The sequence below is a fragment of the Ascaphus truei genome, chromosome 7 (genome assembly GCF_040206685.1).
Source record: "Ascaphus truei isolate aAscTru1 chromosome 7, aAscTru1.hap1, whole genome shotgun sequence".
In the NCBI taxonomy this organism is placed as follows: Eukaryota; Metazoa; Chordata; class Amphibia; order Anura; family Ascaphidae; genus Ascaphus; species Ascaphus truei.
The window spans coordinates 45,402,547-45,418,358 of NC_134489.1; the positions used below are offsets into that span (position 1 = coordinate 45,402,547).

At 43.7% G+C, this 15,812-nt stretch overlaps 2 protein-coding genes and 1 long non-coding RNA gene across 7 annotated transcripts in view; 1 reads left to right on the forward strand and 2 right to left on the reverse strand.

The window, feature by feature from the left end:
• Positions 1-1,321, reverse strand: part of USF1 (upstream transcription factor 1) — a 35,266-nt gene extending 33,945 nt beyond the window's left edge. For 2 of the 3 annotated variants that reach the window (XM_075608187.1, XM_075608186.1), the window contains exon 1: positions 1,029-1,208. The gene's annotated coding sequence lies outside the window, so the exon portion shown is untranslated. Of the gene's footprint in view, positions 1-1,028 lie in introns of all 3 variants that reach the window. The other variant, XM_075608188.1, reaches the window with a different exon arrangement.
• A 7,467-nt stretch (positions 1,322-8,788) lies between these two features.
• Positions 8,789-15,812, forward strand: part of LOC142499182 (uncharacterized) — an 82,148-nt gene continuing 75,124 nt past the window's right edge. Inside the window, exons 1-2 of the long non-coding RNA XR_012802626.1 lie at positions 8,789-9,710; positions 11,234-11,329. This is a non-coding gene — a long non-coding RNA (uncharacterized LOC142499182). The remainder of the gene's footprint in view (positions 9,711-11,233; positions 11,330-15,812) is intronic.
• Positions 13,094-15,812, reverse strand: part of ARHGAP30 (Rho GTPase activating protein 30) — a 31,397-nt gene continuing 28,678 nt past the window's right edge. For all 3 annotated transcript variants that reach the window (XM_075608182.1, XM_075608184.1, XM_075608183.1), the window contains one exon: positions 13,094-15,445. In XM_075608182.1, coding sequence (XP_075464297.1) covers positions 13,769-15,445 — 1,677 coding nt within the window. In that variant the 3' untranslated portion in view covers positions 13,094-13,768. The remainder of the gene's footprint in view (positions 15,446-15,812) is intronic.

Consider the following 15,812-nt stretch of genomic DNA (forward strand, 5'->3'; position numbering starts at 1 on the left):
TGCAGTCCCCTATGTATGAGGTCCCATCCCGTGTGATGTGGGAGGCCTCTTTCTGTGCAGTCCCCTATGTATGAGGTCCCATCCCCTGTGTGATGGGGGTGGCCTCTTTCTGTGCAGTCCCTTATGTATGAGGTCCATCCCCTGTGTGATGGGGGAGGCCTCTTTCTGTGCAGTCCCCTATGTATGAGGTCCCATCCCCTGTGTGATGGGGGAGGCCTCTTTCTGTGCAGTCCCCTATGTATGAGGTCCCATCCCCTGTGTGATGGGGGAGGCCTCTTTCTGTGCAGTCCCCTATGTATGAGGTCCCATCCCCTGTGTGATGGGGGTGGCCTCTTTCTGTGCAGTCCCCTATGAGGTCCCATCCCCTGTGTGATGAGGGTGGCCTCTTTCTGTGGGGCCCCCTATGTATGAGGTCCCATCCCCTGTGTGATGGGGGAGGCTTCTTTCTGTGGAGCCCCCTATGTATAAGGTCCCATCCCCTGTGTGATGGGGGAGGCCTCTTTCTGTGCAGTCCCCTATGTAGGAGGTCCCATCCCCTGTATGACTGGGGGAGGCCTCCTCCTGTGGAGTCCCCTATGAATGAGGTCCCATCCCGTGTGATGGGGGGAGGCCTCTTTCTGTGCGGTCCCCTATGTAGGAGGTCCCATCCCCCGTGTGTGGGGGAGGCCTCCTCCTGTGGAGCCCCCTGTGAATGAGGTCCCATCCCCTGTGTGATGGGGGTGGCTTCTTTCTGTGGAGCCCCCTATATATGAGGTCCCATCCCGTGTAATGATGGAGGCCTCTTTCTGTGGGCCCCCTACAGTATATATGAGGTCCCATCCCGTGTGATGGGAGGTCTCTTTCTGTTGGGCCCCCTATGTATGAGGTCCCATCCCCAGTGTGATGGTTGAGGCCTCTTTCTGTGGTGCCCCCTGTGTGATGGGGGAGGCCTCACACTCTGACAAGGCCCGGCTTCATCTCGCGGCGGACCTGCCAGCCTTGTAGTGAGAGTCCTGAGTCCGCACAGCCCCGGAACCGGCCCCGGTTACCTTCAGATCTGCACCTGTTCTGAGGGTCCAGGTCCCGTTCCACCTCTCCATGGAGATTCAGGCATGCGCAGTACAACTCAGCCGTCGCCATCTTTATCCCGGGCGGAAGTTCAGGGCCCGATGCTGAGCGTTTCCGTTGGATAGCCATGTTTGTTCTGGGCGAGGTGTTCCACTGGAGGCAGAAATGAGAGATAAGATAAATAATATGCGAGTTCGGTATTATTATTAGTAGTAGTAGTAGTATTAGTATATGCTGTTGTGTGTTTAAATATTTAGATGTAACATTTGTTTGAAAAACATCGGAGCGTTTAATTTTGTAAGGGAGGCCAGTAAGGTGTCACAGGAGCCGCCAGTTGTGGGGTGTCACAGGAGCCCGTCAGTTGTGGGGTGTCACAGGAGCCCAATAGTTGCGAGGTATCACAGGATCCCAATAGTTGCGAGGTGTCACAAGAGCCAGTCAGTTGTGGGGTGCCACAGGAGCCGCCAGTTGTGAGGTGTCACAGGAGCCCAATAGTTGCGAGGTATCACAGGATCCCAATAGTTGTGGGGTGTCACAGGAGCCGCCAGTTGTGAGGTGTCACAGGAGCCCAATTGTTGCGAGGTGTCACAGGATCCCAATAGTTGTGGGGTGTCACAGGAGCCCGTTAGTTGGGTGTCACTTGAAAGCTTTCTATTTTCCTGTGAAACAGTTATCAGTTGGGAAGCTGTCTTATCTTGTGAAACTGTCTCATCCATGGGAAAGTTGTCTTATTCGCAGTCTTTCCAGTATACTCTCAGGTTAAAGATAATGTCTTACTTACTTTTTTGGGCGAGGAACATGTCACTCATTTTGGCCAATGAGCTATTGCAGCATGAAATGTATCTGTTTATATATAACTGATTAAGCAAAGGATGGGTAGCTGTGTTGTTCCATTGCAACCAGATATCCCTCTTACATACACTGTATATCATATTTTGTTTCTGTATTTCTGCCATACCGATGCAGGACCCTGAGAGATTCAAAAGCTTGTAACATCAATTACTTGTTGGTCAAATAAAGGTATAGTGTGGTACTTCTCTTTTGGAAGAAGGAGCGGCTCCGTGAGTAAAGACTCAACCTGGTTCAATTCCCGGCAGGTCACCTTATCTCCCTGTGCCTCAGAAACCAAACACATAGATTGTAAGCTCCACGGGGCAGGGACCTGTGCATGCAAAATGTCTCTGTAAAGCGCTACGTAAAAACTAGCAGCGCTATACAAGAACAAACAATTATTATCTATACTATAATTCTAAGTTGTCTGTTTGTATGTCAGAAGCATCAAAATCTCACAAACGGCACCAGGTAGCACCACAAAACTTTCACTGGACATTCTGCAGCGTATTTGTAGGTCAACGCAACTATTTTGAGCTTCCAATGTCACTGACCTCCCAAATTATGGACATTGTAAGTTTCCCTCGGGTGTCCTGCAAATCTGTTAGAGCAGGAGCGGGGGGCGTAGCTACTAAGGGAAGGGGCGTGTCCTTGTCTGGATTATGTGCGGGGGAGATGTGCCGGCAGCGGGGGGAGATGTACCAACGGGGATGACGGGGTTGGCGCTCCTGTGATGTGCTGTCGGTGCGGGATGAGGAGCGCCGCTGCAGCAGCTCAGTGTTGAGGAGCCAGGGACGGTGTGACAGGGATTCGAGACAGGGTTATGACGTCGGCGGAACGTTTTTTTTACATCGCTTGACGTCAGCTGCACCGGCCCGGGTGTGATGGGCAGGAGGCAGGCGGGAGACCTGTGACTGGCGCGCAGCAGAGTGAGGAGGGGGAGGGAATCACAGTGTGGTGCAGGTACAGGGGGGGGGCATCAGTGTGGTGCAGGTATAGGGAGGGACATCACAGTGTGGTGCAGGTACAGGGGGGGACACAAGCCACAGCGGTGCAGGGAGATGTGCCGCCAGCAGGGGATGGGGGAGGCTGGGGACATGTTCCGGCAGCGGGGGGAGGCACACACATATACACACACAGACAGACAGAGACAAATCTCACCCCGCACTGCATGCAGGGGGAGGAGACGACGACGTATTCAATATTACATTCCCCAGGTGAAGTCGGGCACAAAAGCTAGTATTATTATACCACCTACTTTTCTTATTATCATGCAGTGAATCTGTTCTGCTTTGGCTTGTGTAGCCAACAAAATAATCAACTGTTATCATTTATTTATTTATTTCAAAGGTGTGACGGTGAAGGGGTAACCAGACCATCAATAAAGGTATTATTCCCGGCTGGTTACCTCTGAGCCTATTTCAGGTTTTAGAGTGTCAGCTCTTAAATCTGTGTATTGTACCTGCAATGAATGTATTGTATGACAATAAAGATTTTGTATGTGTTTTACCTTTCCAGGAGTGCTAACTAGGGGAGATTCACAGGCTATGAGTTTCAAGAGGGACTTTGCAGTAAAAGTGTTGTCAGATTGTGTCTAGGTAGAAGGGGTCCAGAGTTGCTGCTCACTCCAAAAATATATCCGGGAATCAGGTCTAATTCCCGGGGGCATATAGACACATCACTCCGGTCAAAATCCTCCCTTGAAAACAGTTACGCGACTCACCGCCAGTTTCCCTGCTTCAGCACAGACCAGAAAGGTAAATGAGGGCATAGGGATTTGTATATCCCGGGTACAGCCAAGATTCCCTAAATTAGTAAGGGTCCCCCAGTATATGCCCAGGTACCCCAGAATAAGTATAGAGGTTCTGGGGGGGTTCTCCAACTGAATATTAAGTTGCGAGAGGTTTTATGAAATCTAAGTCGTAGTTTCAGTAAAGGAAAGAGATACAGCCCTGGTAGTCTGCCTAAGCGGTTTTTGGTTCTAAAGAAGATTAGGTTTCCTTAAGGGAAGGAGCTATAGCTCTGAGATTGAAGCTAAGCATCTTTTCGTTTCACTGTGGGACTTAGAAGAAAAATGGGAAATATTTTTTATGTTTCATAAAATGTTTAATAGCCAATGTGGCTATAAGGTTTTTACAGTCTAACTCGGGCTATGCTTATAGTGACGGTGACGTAGGGCTGCGGTCTCTAAAAAATCAAATTGAATGATTTCCAGTGATCGCGACCAAGCTGTCGCGCTTACTATAAGCGCACGCGGCGGCGGTAATGCATTTGTTTTGACGCAACGTTGCTGTCGCCGGCACTATAGGCGCAGCCTCAGGTTTATAGTGTATGAGGGATATGGCTAGTGGGAATAAAAGTATACAGTCCCATTCTACCTCTCATAGCCCAAAAGACTTCGACAAAGTAAAAAGTGTACAAGTATATTTTTATTAAACTTGAGATGTTTGTAAATGCATTATACTTATAAGCTGGGACTTTTAAAGACAGTACTCTGAGGGGGGCTTGTGGGCTACCAATTTGTGGTGCCACTAAGTCTGCCCTAGGTCCGTACTTCAAAGTCACAGATGCTGCCAGAGGTGTTAAAGCCATTTGGGCAGGATGGTTAGGTGGAGTACCGTCGTCTGGGAAACAATGCCGGCTATCGCGGCTAACATTTGCCTTCCCAGACATGGAGGCACCTAAACCAGCGGGTGGCTTCTGAATGACAAGTGGCTTGGGTGGCAAACTCACGCATGCCCTCGTTACATTCAGAAGAACCGCTTGCCCGGCTTTGGAAGACTGGCAGCCCTCTGATTGGCTGGTTGTAAAGTTCCCAGGCTCGGATTGGTTGTAGTATTTCATGAATGAATCTGAAATACTATAAGAAACCCAGCAGCAAATCCGGTGCTCAGATTCTAAGCACCAAGACAGCAGTTCAAAAGATGCTCTTGGAGAAATAGACGTGAGCCGGCTTCAGAAATTTCAAGGCAAGAAATTTTCTAAGTCCCACTTTTCGGGGCCAAGTTTTGAAAAGAGAACGTAGCGGTCGTGGATGGAACTTCACGCCAAAAAGAGTACTAGGACGTTTGGTGCTTTCCCCCGGTCAAGGGATTTTGGCAGCTCCGGATGAGATACAGCGGTGGCGTTTGGTAACTCATGCCGGTTTGTGTTCCAGGACTTTTGCGGGTTACTCCCGGTCAACCAAAAGACTTTGTTTTCTGTGCTATTTCAAATAGAAAAGGTTAGTTTTGTAGCCCGGACCGCTAGTAAGTGTGTTTTCTCCTGTACATTGTAATCCATTGTGTATATGTCTGTTTCAAAGGAATAAATCGCAATTTGTTTTACTTCTTGGTTTTGCTCAGTGATTTGATCCCGGAATAAAGGTGCAAATTACTGGTCTCCCATGGCAAAAGGGTCTCTGGTAATGTGTGCTTCTGAGTAACCCCAAACAAACATTATGTAGAAACCAGACTAAAGGTTCAGTAACAACACAGGAAATCAGTACTCTGTAACAAGGAGTTTCTTAAAGGGGCAGTTCCTCCTAAGTCACATGTGTACTAATAGTAGTAACTCAATCCCACCTATGACCAACGTGTACTTATTGCAGTGACATGTTTAACCGGTTGAATCTGGGTAACAGGCCTCTTAACAAAATCTGAAACCTATGAGTATTTTCAAATATTTATTTACAGTGTTCGACAAACCTATACATTTGCTCGCCCCGGGCGAGTGGATTTAACCCCCGGGCGAGTAAATATTGGCCCAAGCAGCACACGTTTGGTACTAGGTGGCGAGTAGATTTTTTGGTGATTTGTCAACCACTGTTTATTTAACATGGTGAGCTGAGATTTGGGAGGAGTTTGATTTCCTTTTGGCTGCTACCTTTTGTGTAATATCGCTGTGACCCTGATTCACTAAGCGTCCATTATTCTCTTATTATAGCATAGTTCCTCTCCCCCTGGGCGATCAACAGAACTTTGAGCAGGGTACCCCACCATTCCTTTTCTTTATCTGTATTGACTCTGATAAAGACAGAGGGATAGAGGAAACACTTTAATGACAAACAGTCCCCTAACCAGAGGTCCCAAAGAAAAAGACAGCATGTTTAATTTACAAATAAACAGCCAGGTATTTGCTTTAAGCTGTCTACATTTGTTGAAGGAAGACAATTAGGTAGGGGGGGGGGGTGATTCATACAGCTCTGATAACGAGATATCAGTTGGTTGACTGGACACCTGTTATCGTAGCTTCATGAATACTTCCCACCTTAGATTGTTAAATTCTTTAAAATGTAACCAATTTGGGGTTGTGCCTTTCAAATACAGTTTTTCAGTAGCCAGCAAAAGTATTACTTACTGTGAGAAAACCTCACAGCCATTTAATACACTCCCCAAAATCTTCCAGACAGATACAAATCCATATTTCGATCCAGAGAAAGGCAAACAGAAAACCCCAGTGACACATTATCCAATGCTGTCTCATAAAGGGACAAATACGGTTTTTTCTTACTCCAAATATGACAATCAGATTTCTCCCTGGATCAACATCCTTCCCATGTTTACTTATTTGGTATATCCCTGTATACTTTTCCTTTCTAAAAAGATGTCCAACCTTTTTTTTTTTGAAGCTATTGTATCTGCCATCAGTCTCCATGGGTAATAAATTCCATATTGTAACTGCCCTTACTGTAAAGAACCGTTTCCTTTGTTGCTGGTGAAATCGCCTTTCCCCCAACCTAAAGGGATGACCCTGTGTTATTTGTACTGCCCGTGTGATGAATTGTTCTTTTGAAAGCTTGTATTGTCCCAGAATATATTTGTATATAGTTATCATATCCCTTCTTAGACGCCTCTTTTCTAATGTAAACACATCTAATTTAGCTAGCTTCTCCTCATAAATCAGATTTTCCATCCCTTTTATTAATTTGGTGGCTCTTTGTACTTTTTCTTTGGAGTGGTGCCCAAGACTACTCCATATTTGAGGTGTGGTCTTACTAATGCTTTATAGAGGGGCATCATTATGTTTACTTCCCTTCCATCAATTCCTTGTTTAATGCAAGATATGATCTTATTTGCCTTTGCAGCTACTATATGACATTGGGCACTATTGCTATGCCTACTGTCTACAAGCACTCCTAAATCGTTATCCTTCATGGATTGACCTAATTTTGACCCATTTAATTTGTAAATCGCCTGTGTATTCTTGTTTTACCAAATGCATAACCTTTCATTTATCTGTATTAAAACTCATCTGCCATTTACTTGCCCAAGTTTTCAGTTTATCCAAGTCCTTCTGGAGAGAAATGTAATCCTGCTTTAAGTTTACTACCTTACCCAATATTGTGTCATCAGCAATGATGGAGACTTTGTTCTCTATGCCAACCTCAAGGTCATTAATAAAGGAGTTAAAAAACAGGGGTCCCAGTACTGATCCCTGAGGTACTCCACTTACAACTTTAGCCCAACTTGAATAGGTTCAATTTATACCAACTCTCTATTTTCTATCCTTCAACCAGTTTTCAATCCAGGTGCAAATACTTTTACAGAGTTCAATTTCCTTTATTTTGTACACTAACCTCTTGTGTGGAACCGTATCAAAAGCCATTGTAAAATCTAAGTAGACCACATAAACTGGTCTAAAATCACCCTGGTCTAAAATCCTACTTTCCTCCTCAAAGAAATGAATAAAGTTAGTTTTGCATGACCTATCCTTCATAAAGCCATGCTAACTATTATTAATAATTTTGTTATCCATTAGGTATTCCTGAATATTATCCCGTACTAAAACGTTACGTAGCTTCCTCACTATTGATGTCAGGCTTACAGGTCAATAATTCCCTGGTTGTGATCTAGCTTCCTTTTTAAATACTGGCACCAAGTCTGCTTTACACCAATCTTGTGGTACTGAGCCTGTGGAAATGGAGTCCTTAAATATTAAATGTAATGGTTTTGCTATTACTGAACTTAACTCCTTAAGAACTATTGGATGTATGCCATTGGGGCAGGTGCCTTATTACTTTAATTTTATCAAGCTGCCTATGCACTTTTTCCTCGGTTAACCAATTGTTCATCAATGTAGAGCGGTGGTTTTCAGTGATACTTCTTAGCTGGCACCTACAAAAATCTCATAAGGAAAAAAAGTCTGCATGGAAACGAAAATTGTAATTGAAGTGAGTGACTGCGCATGTGCAGAATCTTATGAATGTTCAAGCATGCGCATTGTTGTTGATAGAAGCTGCCGTAGGCAGCGCATGCACTGACGCGTGACTCTAGCGCATGCGTAGAGCCAACCAGGATCTCCAGCAAGAGTCCGTAGACTGCGCATGCGCAAAAGCACCAAACTACTCCAATGCATGCGCACAGGTAACCAGGATCTCCAGCACATGGGCAGAGGTGGATGGAACAGAGCGCATGCGCATAATGATCAGACAACTACAGCATCTTCACGTGCTAACGTGGCCATCTCCGTGTATGCGCAGACATGGCCGTCACATTTCGCATGCTCAGCCGTCGCCGCACGCATGCAAAGACAACCGCCGTCTCGAGAATGCACATTCAAAAAACCCTCAAAGCCAGACTGGACACACACACACTTCCTTGTCACAGGAGCAAAGCAGTATATAATTTATTTTACAAACAAGCAAAAACAGACGGGGTGTGTGCCAAGCACACACGTTGTAAGTGAAAATTCTTTGTGTTTTGGCACTAAAATTTGTATTTTGATTTTCATGTTTTTGATTGAATGAAAGTCTCTTGAGAGTAGAATTACAATTTCAGTTTAAAAAAACACAGACGTTTCACTTACAACGTGCGTGCTCGGCACCCTCCCCCCTTTTTTTTGGTTGAATTAGATTGTGAAATTCTCAGGATCCCCAACCTTCCCCCCCATCTCTCATCTCCTCTGTCTCTCGTCTCCCCCTCATCTCTAGTCTACTCCCGTCTCTCATGTCTCTCCCCCCCTTCCCCATCTTTCTTTTCTCCCCTTCGTCCCCTCTTACACTCCCTCTCTCCCTCTCGTACACACCCTCTTACACACACACACACACGATGTGAGACACAGCAGAGAAACAGCGCGCGCACACGTCTCTCCCTTTGGGGCCTGCGGTGCTGTGCCGATCTGAAGCTCCCTCCTCCTGTCGGCCGGAAGTTGAATGCGACTTCCGGCACCGACAGGAGCAGGGAAAGGAAGGATAGCCGTAACCGGGCGGCTGCTGCTGAGCTGGGGAGCTGCTGAGTCACTGCTGCTCAGGTAGCTGCCACACCGCCGGGCCTGGGACAGCTGCAAGAGTTGTCCCAGCTCTCCCCCTTACTTTCTCACCCTACTTTATCTACAGTACATCTCTGTGTTTTTTTCCTGCTCTCCCAAACACAGAATGAGACAAGCGACAGGGTACCTTTGGTGGTCACATATAACCCACCCCCAGAAGCCCTACGCAAGATCGCCAGGGAACTGCAACCCATCCTCCAGGAAGATACGACTGCAACAAGTCTTCCCTGAAACACCCTTATTATCATACAGACAGCCTCATAATCTCAAGAAAATGATGGTGAGGAGTAAAGTATTCAACAGTACAACTGAATGTGGGACAAGACCATGCCAGGACCCAAGATGCAAAACCTGCGCAATGCTCCACACAGCGGGCACAATACAGATACCACACAGGAATCTGGAGTACAAAATCAGAGGAAGGTTCACCTGTTCCTCCAGCAATGTCGTGTACCACATCTCTAAACAAGAGAATGAATCTGCATCGCCACAGCATCACACGTGGAACAAGAGACAGTCCTGTCGCAAACATTTCTCTGACTCTGGCCATAAGATGAACGATCTGAGGGTTGCCATACTCAAAGGTAATCTTAGAACACCGAAAGAGAGACGGTTGCATGAATACAAATTTATACAACTGTTCGGGACACTTAGCGGTGGCCTAAACCGAGATCGCAGCTTCACGAGTCACTACGCTGACACAAGAGTCATTACTGGCACAAGTGAACTCTCTTTCCATGAGTGCTAAAGGCCATGTCTATACATACTGCGCTATATGAATGCACACACAGCTATCTATTATACATACATATACTCTATGTAATTCCATCCCTATATACCAATAGGGACCACATAGTATCTACACACATTAGTAGTAATGCAACACCCTCTTACATTTCTACACCTACCCACACCCACACCATTGATATACACTCCCACACACACTTTTTGTAAAGCGCTGTATACTCTGCGGGCGCTTTATAAATTTATATTTACACACATACACACACACATACACACACACTTACATCACTAACATTCAGGGACCATTTAACACCTTAAGTCATAAATCGCATCTACACACGGGGAAAGGATAGGCTTCAGTCTGATACATTCCAAGACGCACTGTTTTTAAGTACAAACCTTTCTTGCTTTATCCATTGTAACACCGCCGGAAGAAGAGATCAGTGTATCTCGAAAGCTCGCACAAATAAAAGCATTTCATTAGCTACAGAACGGTATCGTCTATTCGTTTTTGATTATTAAGCTCGGCTAACACGGTACTGATACCTCTACATTATATATACTGTATGCAAAGCCTGCTCAGGAACAACAGAGCCTGCAGGGCCTCCCTGCCATAGGACTTAAGATACGCACTTTCAGACACTCCCTTGAGTGTAGCTTTTACTTTAACCTTATACTCTTTTTAGTGATTTGTTCAGGCGTGTTCGAGTTGTCCACCAATCTTTCACAGCGTTCTTGACCTTTATTATATAGTCTGGTTACCCTTGCCCGTCACAGGCTTGTAGCTGCAGGTTTGTAGACTTCCACTGATGTACAGCTCGCCTGCTGACAGTCTGCTCCCGCTGCGTCCCTCTGTGCTGTATTGGGGGTCCCTCCACTTCTGTGCTGTAGGGCCCTGGCTCAAGCTTCTGGTATGCACCGGCTTTAGAGAGAGGCTCGGTGCAGGACCGTGAGGGAGGCCCGCAGCTGGGGAGAGCCGGGGTCCAATGGCAACAAGAGGACTAGGAGCCAGACAAAGCAGTTGGGCCCGGCCAGAGGTCGTAACCTCTTTATAAACACCCATGATGGACTGATTAGCATATCTATGAATTAGATTGATTCCAATGACACTGCAGTTTGTTAGTGAAGATATATTCTTTTTTAGGCCCCTATACATTGCGTGAGAAGGAGTAGTGCACACTTAACAAAACAGTAACTTCATTTAAAGGGAATAGAAGATACTGCATCAATATCGTTACCCCACCATATGGAATAGGGCGATTAGTGCAGGTGAAAGTTCCTTTGCACAGATTGCTTTTCACTGTTGCACTTAGTAGTACAGGTATAATGCCATCAAGTGAAAAAAAAACATCCTTTCTTGCAGACTGTTCCCCTGAGAGGAGATCCACCTTTTCATGACCCACCATCCAAGGAACAATTCAAAGAAACGAAGGAGGATAGATTAGTGTCTGCATCAAAAGTAAGAACTGTTGTTAAAGCTTCAACCCTTGAACATTAATATCTTACGCAATTCAGGCATAGTGGTGTAACTTGCGTGTAAAAGTGGAGAAATGACCACACAGCTGTGTCATTGCCTTGTATTGCTTCATATGACCACCAACTATATTGGTACAATCAGAGCAAAGTACCTTAATATGTTAACACATATTCTAATGTACTGTTTTAGGGTTCATTTAGTTTACAAGTAGCCAGTATTGGGAGATTGTTACATTACAAATCATTTAGAAACAAGAAAGGGTTAATATACTGCATTTCTACGCTGCGTAGAAAATGAAGAGTTAACAGAATGTGCATTGGTATTTCATCATTTCATCCCACTTCACTTCAGTTTCTCAAACCATTTATAAATATGTCTTTCTAAATAAAATGTCTTTATTTATAAATAAAGACACACAATACAATACCATTTAGCTGGTGACCAAAGTGATGCTGCAGACTCCAGTATATTCTCTGTGATGGATGCTATAATAATTTGTCTGTTAAAGCTGCAGTTCAGTCTTTTATTTTTTATTTTTATTTTTACTTCAATAGATACATGTGTGCAATCTCTAATAACCTAAAGAACTGTATAGCTGCAGGTCAATTCGTTCTCCATGTATTGATAGGTCGAAATTTGGTGACATAATTAGTGAAGGGATCTGTTTATATTCTGCTTGTCAGTCAGTGGAAGCTCATGAATATTCATGAGCATTCCTGCACTGACATGTGCTAGAGGGAGGGCAGGGCTGACAGAGGGGTGTGCCAGGGCTTGTGACAGGACATGAAGGGGCCGTGCCTTAGCAAATGGCTGTTAAAATAGAATACAAGAAAATTGGTCTTTCAAAGTTGTTTTTTTAAAAACAGAAAATGCTAAAAGTATTTTTTCTTACTACAGAACTGATTTATTAAAAAAAACAAACATGCAGGATATTGACTGAACTGCAGCTTTAACCCCTTCCTCCCCATTACCTCAGTACTAGGAAATGCTACCAAAAGTTATTTGATTCACTTTGGTTTGGTATTCCAGCCTTTTTTTCTTAGTACTTAGCTTGATCTATCCCAGCACCCTTTGTGCAATCAAGGAGCTCTTAGGTGGAACATTGACAAATCAGATACTAGGAGAGGGAGCGGCTCAGTGAGTAAAGACACTGACTGACACTGAGATTGCTGCAGGGGAGCCTTGTTCAATTCCCGGTGTCAGCTCCTTGTGACCTTGGGCAAGTCACTTTATCTCCCTGTGCCTCAGGCACCAAAACCATAGATTGTAAGCTTTACAGGGCAGGGACCTGTGCCTGCAAAATGTCTCTGTAAAGCGCTGCGTATAATTAGCAGCGCTATACAAGAACATGCTATTATTATTATAACTTAACAGTAATTTAATAATTGACCTGGTTGCTTCCCTACACAGTGACTATTGTTTCAGTTTATGTACCTACAACCCCACTTACTCTTTTATTGTTTAGTCAGAGATATTTAAATTTTGTTGCCATTAAAGGTTATATTTTAATTTATTGTGGTGTGCTGGCAAGTGAATTTCGTTTGAGGCTCTACTCTTTTGATCCTCACCCTTTATGTTCATGCTATAATACAGAGGTCCCCAACTCCAGTCCTCAAGGAGCACTAACAGTGCAGCTTTTACGGATACCCCTGCTAGAGCACAGGTGGTTCAGTCACAATGATTGGGCACCTGTGCTAATGAGAGGCTATCCTTAAATCCTGCACTGTTAGTGGTCCTTGACGACTGGAGCTGGGGACCTCTGCATATAATATCTTGAATACAATTGTGGTCAAGGGTTAATTGTTTATTATTACTCTTCAAAATGTGGCGAGGTCAAGTGTCAAATTAAACAAATGAAACGCAAATTGGGCCATTTATCCAAGTCCCCCAGTGCAAAGCAAGGCAAGAAAACTGCAGTAGATTTATCATGGCAAAGCTTCGAAATTGGAACAAATAGTTTTCTTCTGTGACAAATCTGGGCGGTATTTGTGCACTGGTTTTGCAGCTGAGATTCTGTGATAAATGAACCTCAAAGAGACTGCAGAGACAATTCAGTAAGGTAAAATGTAACTCTAAACAGTAGAGATGAACTTACATTTTTTGGTATATATTATGTAGCATAGTCTTATTCATTCAATTTATAATGTTTATTACTGCAACTATATTCCGTTAACAGCATCACTCACAGTAATACCATCTGCTGCTGGTGGTTTGTTTCCTTGAAAATAACTATCTATATTTTACACTTAAAACGCATGATGTTTCTATTCTTTTTAATTATTTCTATCTTACTAGCTCCATTACATTTTAATCCACATACAGCTATGTAAAAAAAGAAATACAAACATACTGTATTGCCCAATAAATCATATCATGAACTAAGCACAGCTGTCAGAGGGGAAGATTCCCTCTGTTAGAAAATTAAAGCAAGGATCTGCGTTGCTTCTGAGAAATTGCAGATGTTTCTTCACTATCTGAATGCTTCCCTACCCTTGGCATACTCTGTCTATTGCTCAGGGGAAGTTCTTGTGTGCATGCCACAGGCTCTTGGCTAAATACTGACTGAGATCCATGCATGGAGGAAGTATTAGCTGGTGCTTCATTAAAATCATTATTTCCTTTACTTGCTGCTTCAGTAGAGTTTAGAGACACCACACAACTTAGAGGCCTGCTCAGTCTGTACCCTGATGGCTTTAGGGCAGGCTTCTGAAGATTTAGAGCACTTTCTACCTTCAAGCTTTCGAAAACATCATGCGAGTCTCCAATGCTGTAAGTCTGCATCCTTCTAACTGGGCATTGTGACCGCTCTTTAGCAAGAGCCACGGCAGTATCAAAGGACACACTTCCACTACTTCTCCAGCTGGAACGCCTCTGTTTTTGGAGAGAGTCACTACATGAATCACCAGTCTCCACACTGATGATCCTCTCTGATTCTTTTTGCCTAGTGTCCTTACTTATGGCGAACGCTGAGCCAACATGAATTTTACTCTTTAAAGCAGGGTGCAGCTTTGCAAACTGTGGTTTCGGTGGCACAACAGGGACTGATTTTACCTGCTGTATTTTATGAGCGGTGGTAGTCAGCTTCATCGATACACTTCCAGCAGGGTGTGCCCCAGTGATTGGTTTATTTTCTAGCTCGTTAAGAAATGTTGCTACGGTTAACATGCTGTATTCCTGCACAGAAGATATTTCATTGTCTTCCTGTGGTTTACAATCCTTTCTTTCATTTTGTTGAGCTGAATCTTCATAGTCTGTTCTTTGTAGCATATTTTCATGTGCTGGCATTATACATTCGTCTTGTGATTCAGCCAGGGTATTTGGGGTGAGCATATTATCTATTTGGGTGTCATCAATCTCCACAGAAAGAGACTTAGGGTACTGCGAGTCATTTTCACACTCTATCTGGCTATGAAACATTAAAGTCTGTACTGCTAAAGAGTCTTCTTCTTTTGTCGGACCTTGGTATTTTGTTGTTTCTGCATCATTGGGGAAAAACTGATCGGGGCCTTCTGGAACATTGTCAGACATTACATATATTTCTATATCAAAATGACTCACAATATCTTGCTTCACATCATCTGCCTCTGGAAGGAAGCCAGGTTCAGAGTTTATCACTGTAACTTCAATATTATCCAGTGAAACTTTATCTACTGGACTCTTAAGTTGATCATAATGTTCTTCTTTTATATTATCCTGTGTTCCTTCTTCATGACCTGAGTCGGTAGGAAAACATAGATCTAAAATATCATGTTCGATCAATTCTTGGTGCTTAATAGAATCCATATTTGGTTTTATTTCTTTGAGTGCTTCACTTAAATTCTCACATTTTAGGTGTTGGGAACTGACTTCCTCCAACTCACAGTTATGGGTAGACAGGTCCAATGGTTTGGTATCTAATACATCAAAAGGTTTCTCTAGTTCTCGGACCAAAGGACTAAGATCGTCATAAGCACTCAGGTAAACATCTTCTAAATTGTCTTCTATTTCTCTTGTATGTTCTTCAATGTCTACACAACCAGTTGGCATGAAGTACATCTGATCTGATTCCTCTTCTGTAGACAAGTCATCTGGGGGGGGTTCCACAGAAAATTCTTCTACCTATTGTCTCAGAACAATAGATATTACATTATTATAAAACAAAATAATGAGTTTACTTATCATCATTAATGCACTACTTGTTTTAAAATTCTGGTTTTAGTTTATTTTAACTGTTTTTATTGTATCCAGCCTCAGAAAAACAAGAACATTTTGAGGTATTATTGTGATTCAACATTCATTTGCAACCAGATTTGACACTACAGTAGGTTAAGTTTTGGCTAATATACAAAACTAAACTCAATTACTGTCCCCCTTTACTTAAGGAATCTATCATATGCATAAAAAACAACGACCTTATACCTCTTGTCATCTTGGCGATTTTATCCAAGTTTGTAACACTTTCTTACGTACATAGGATTCATATACA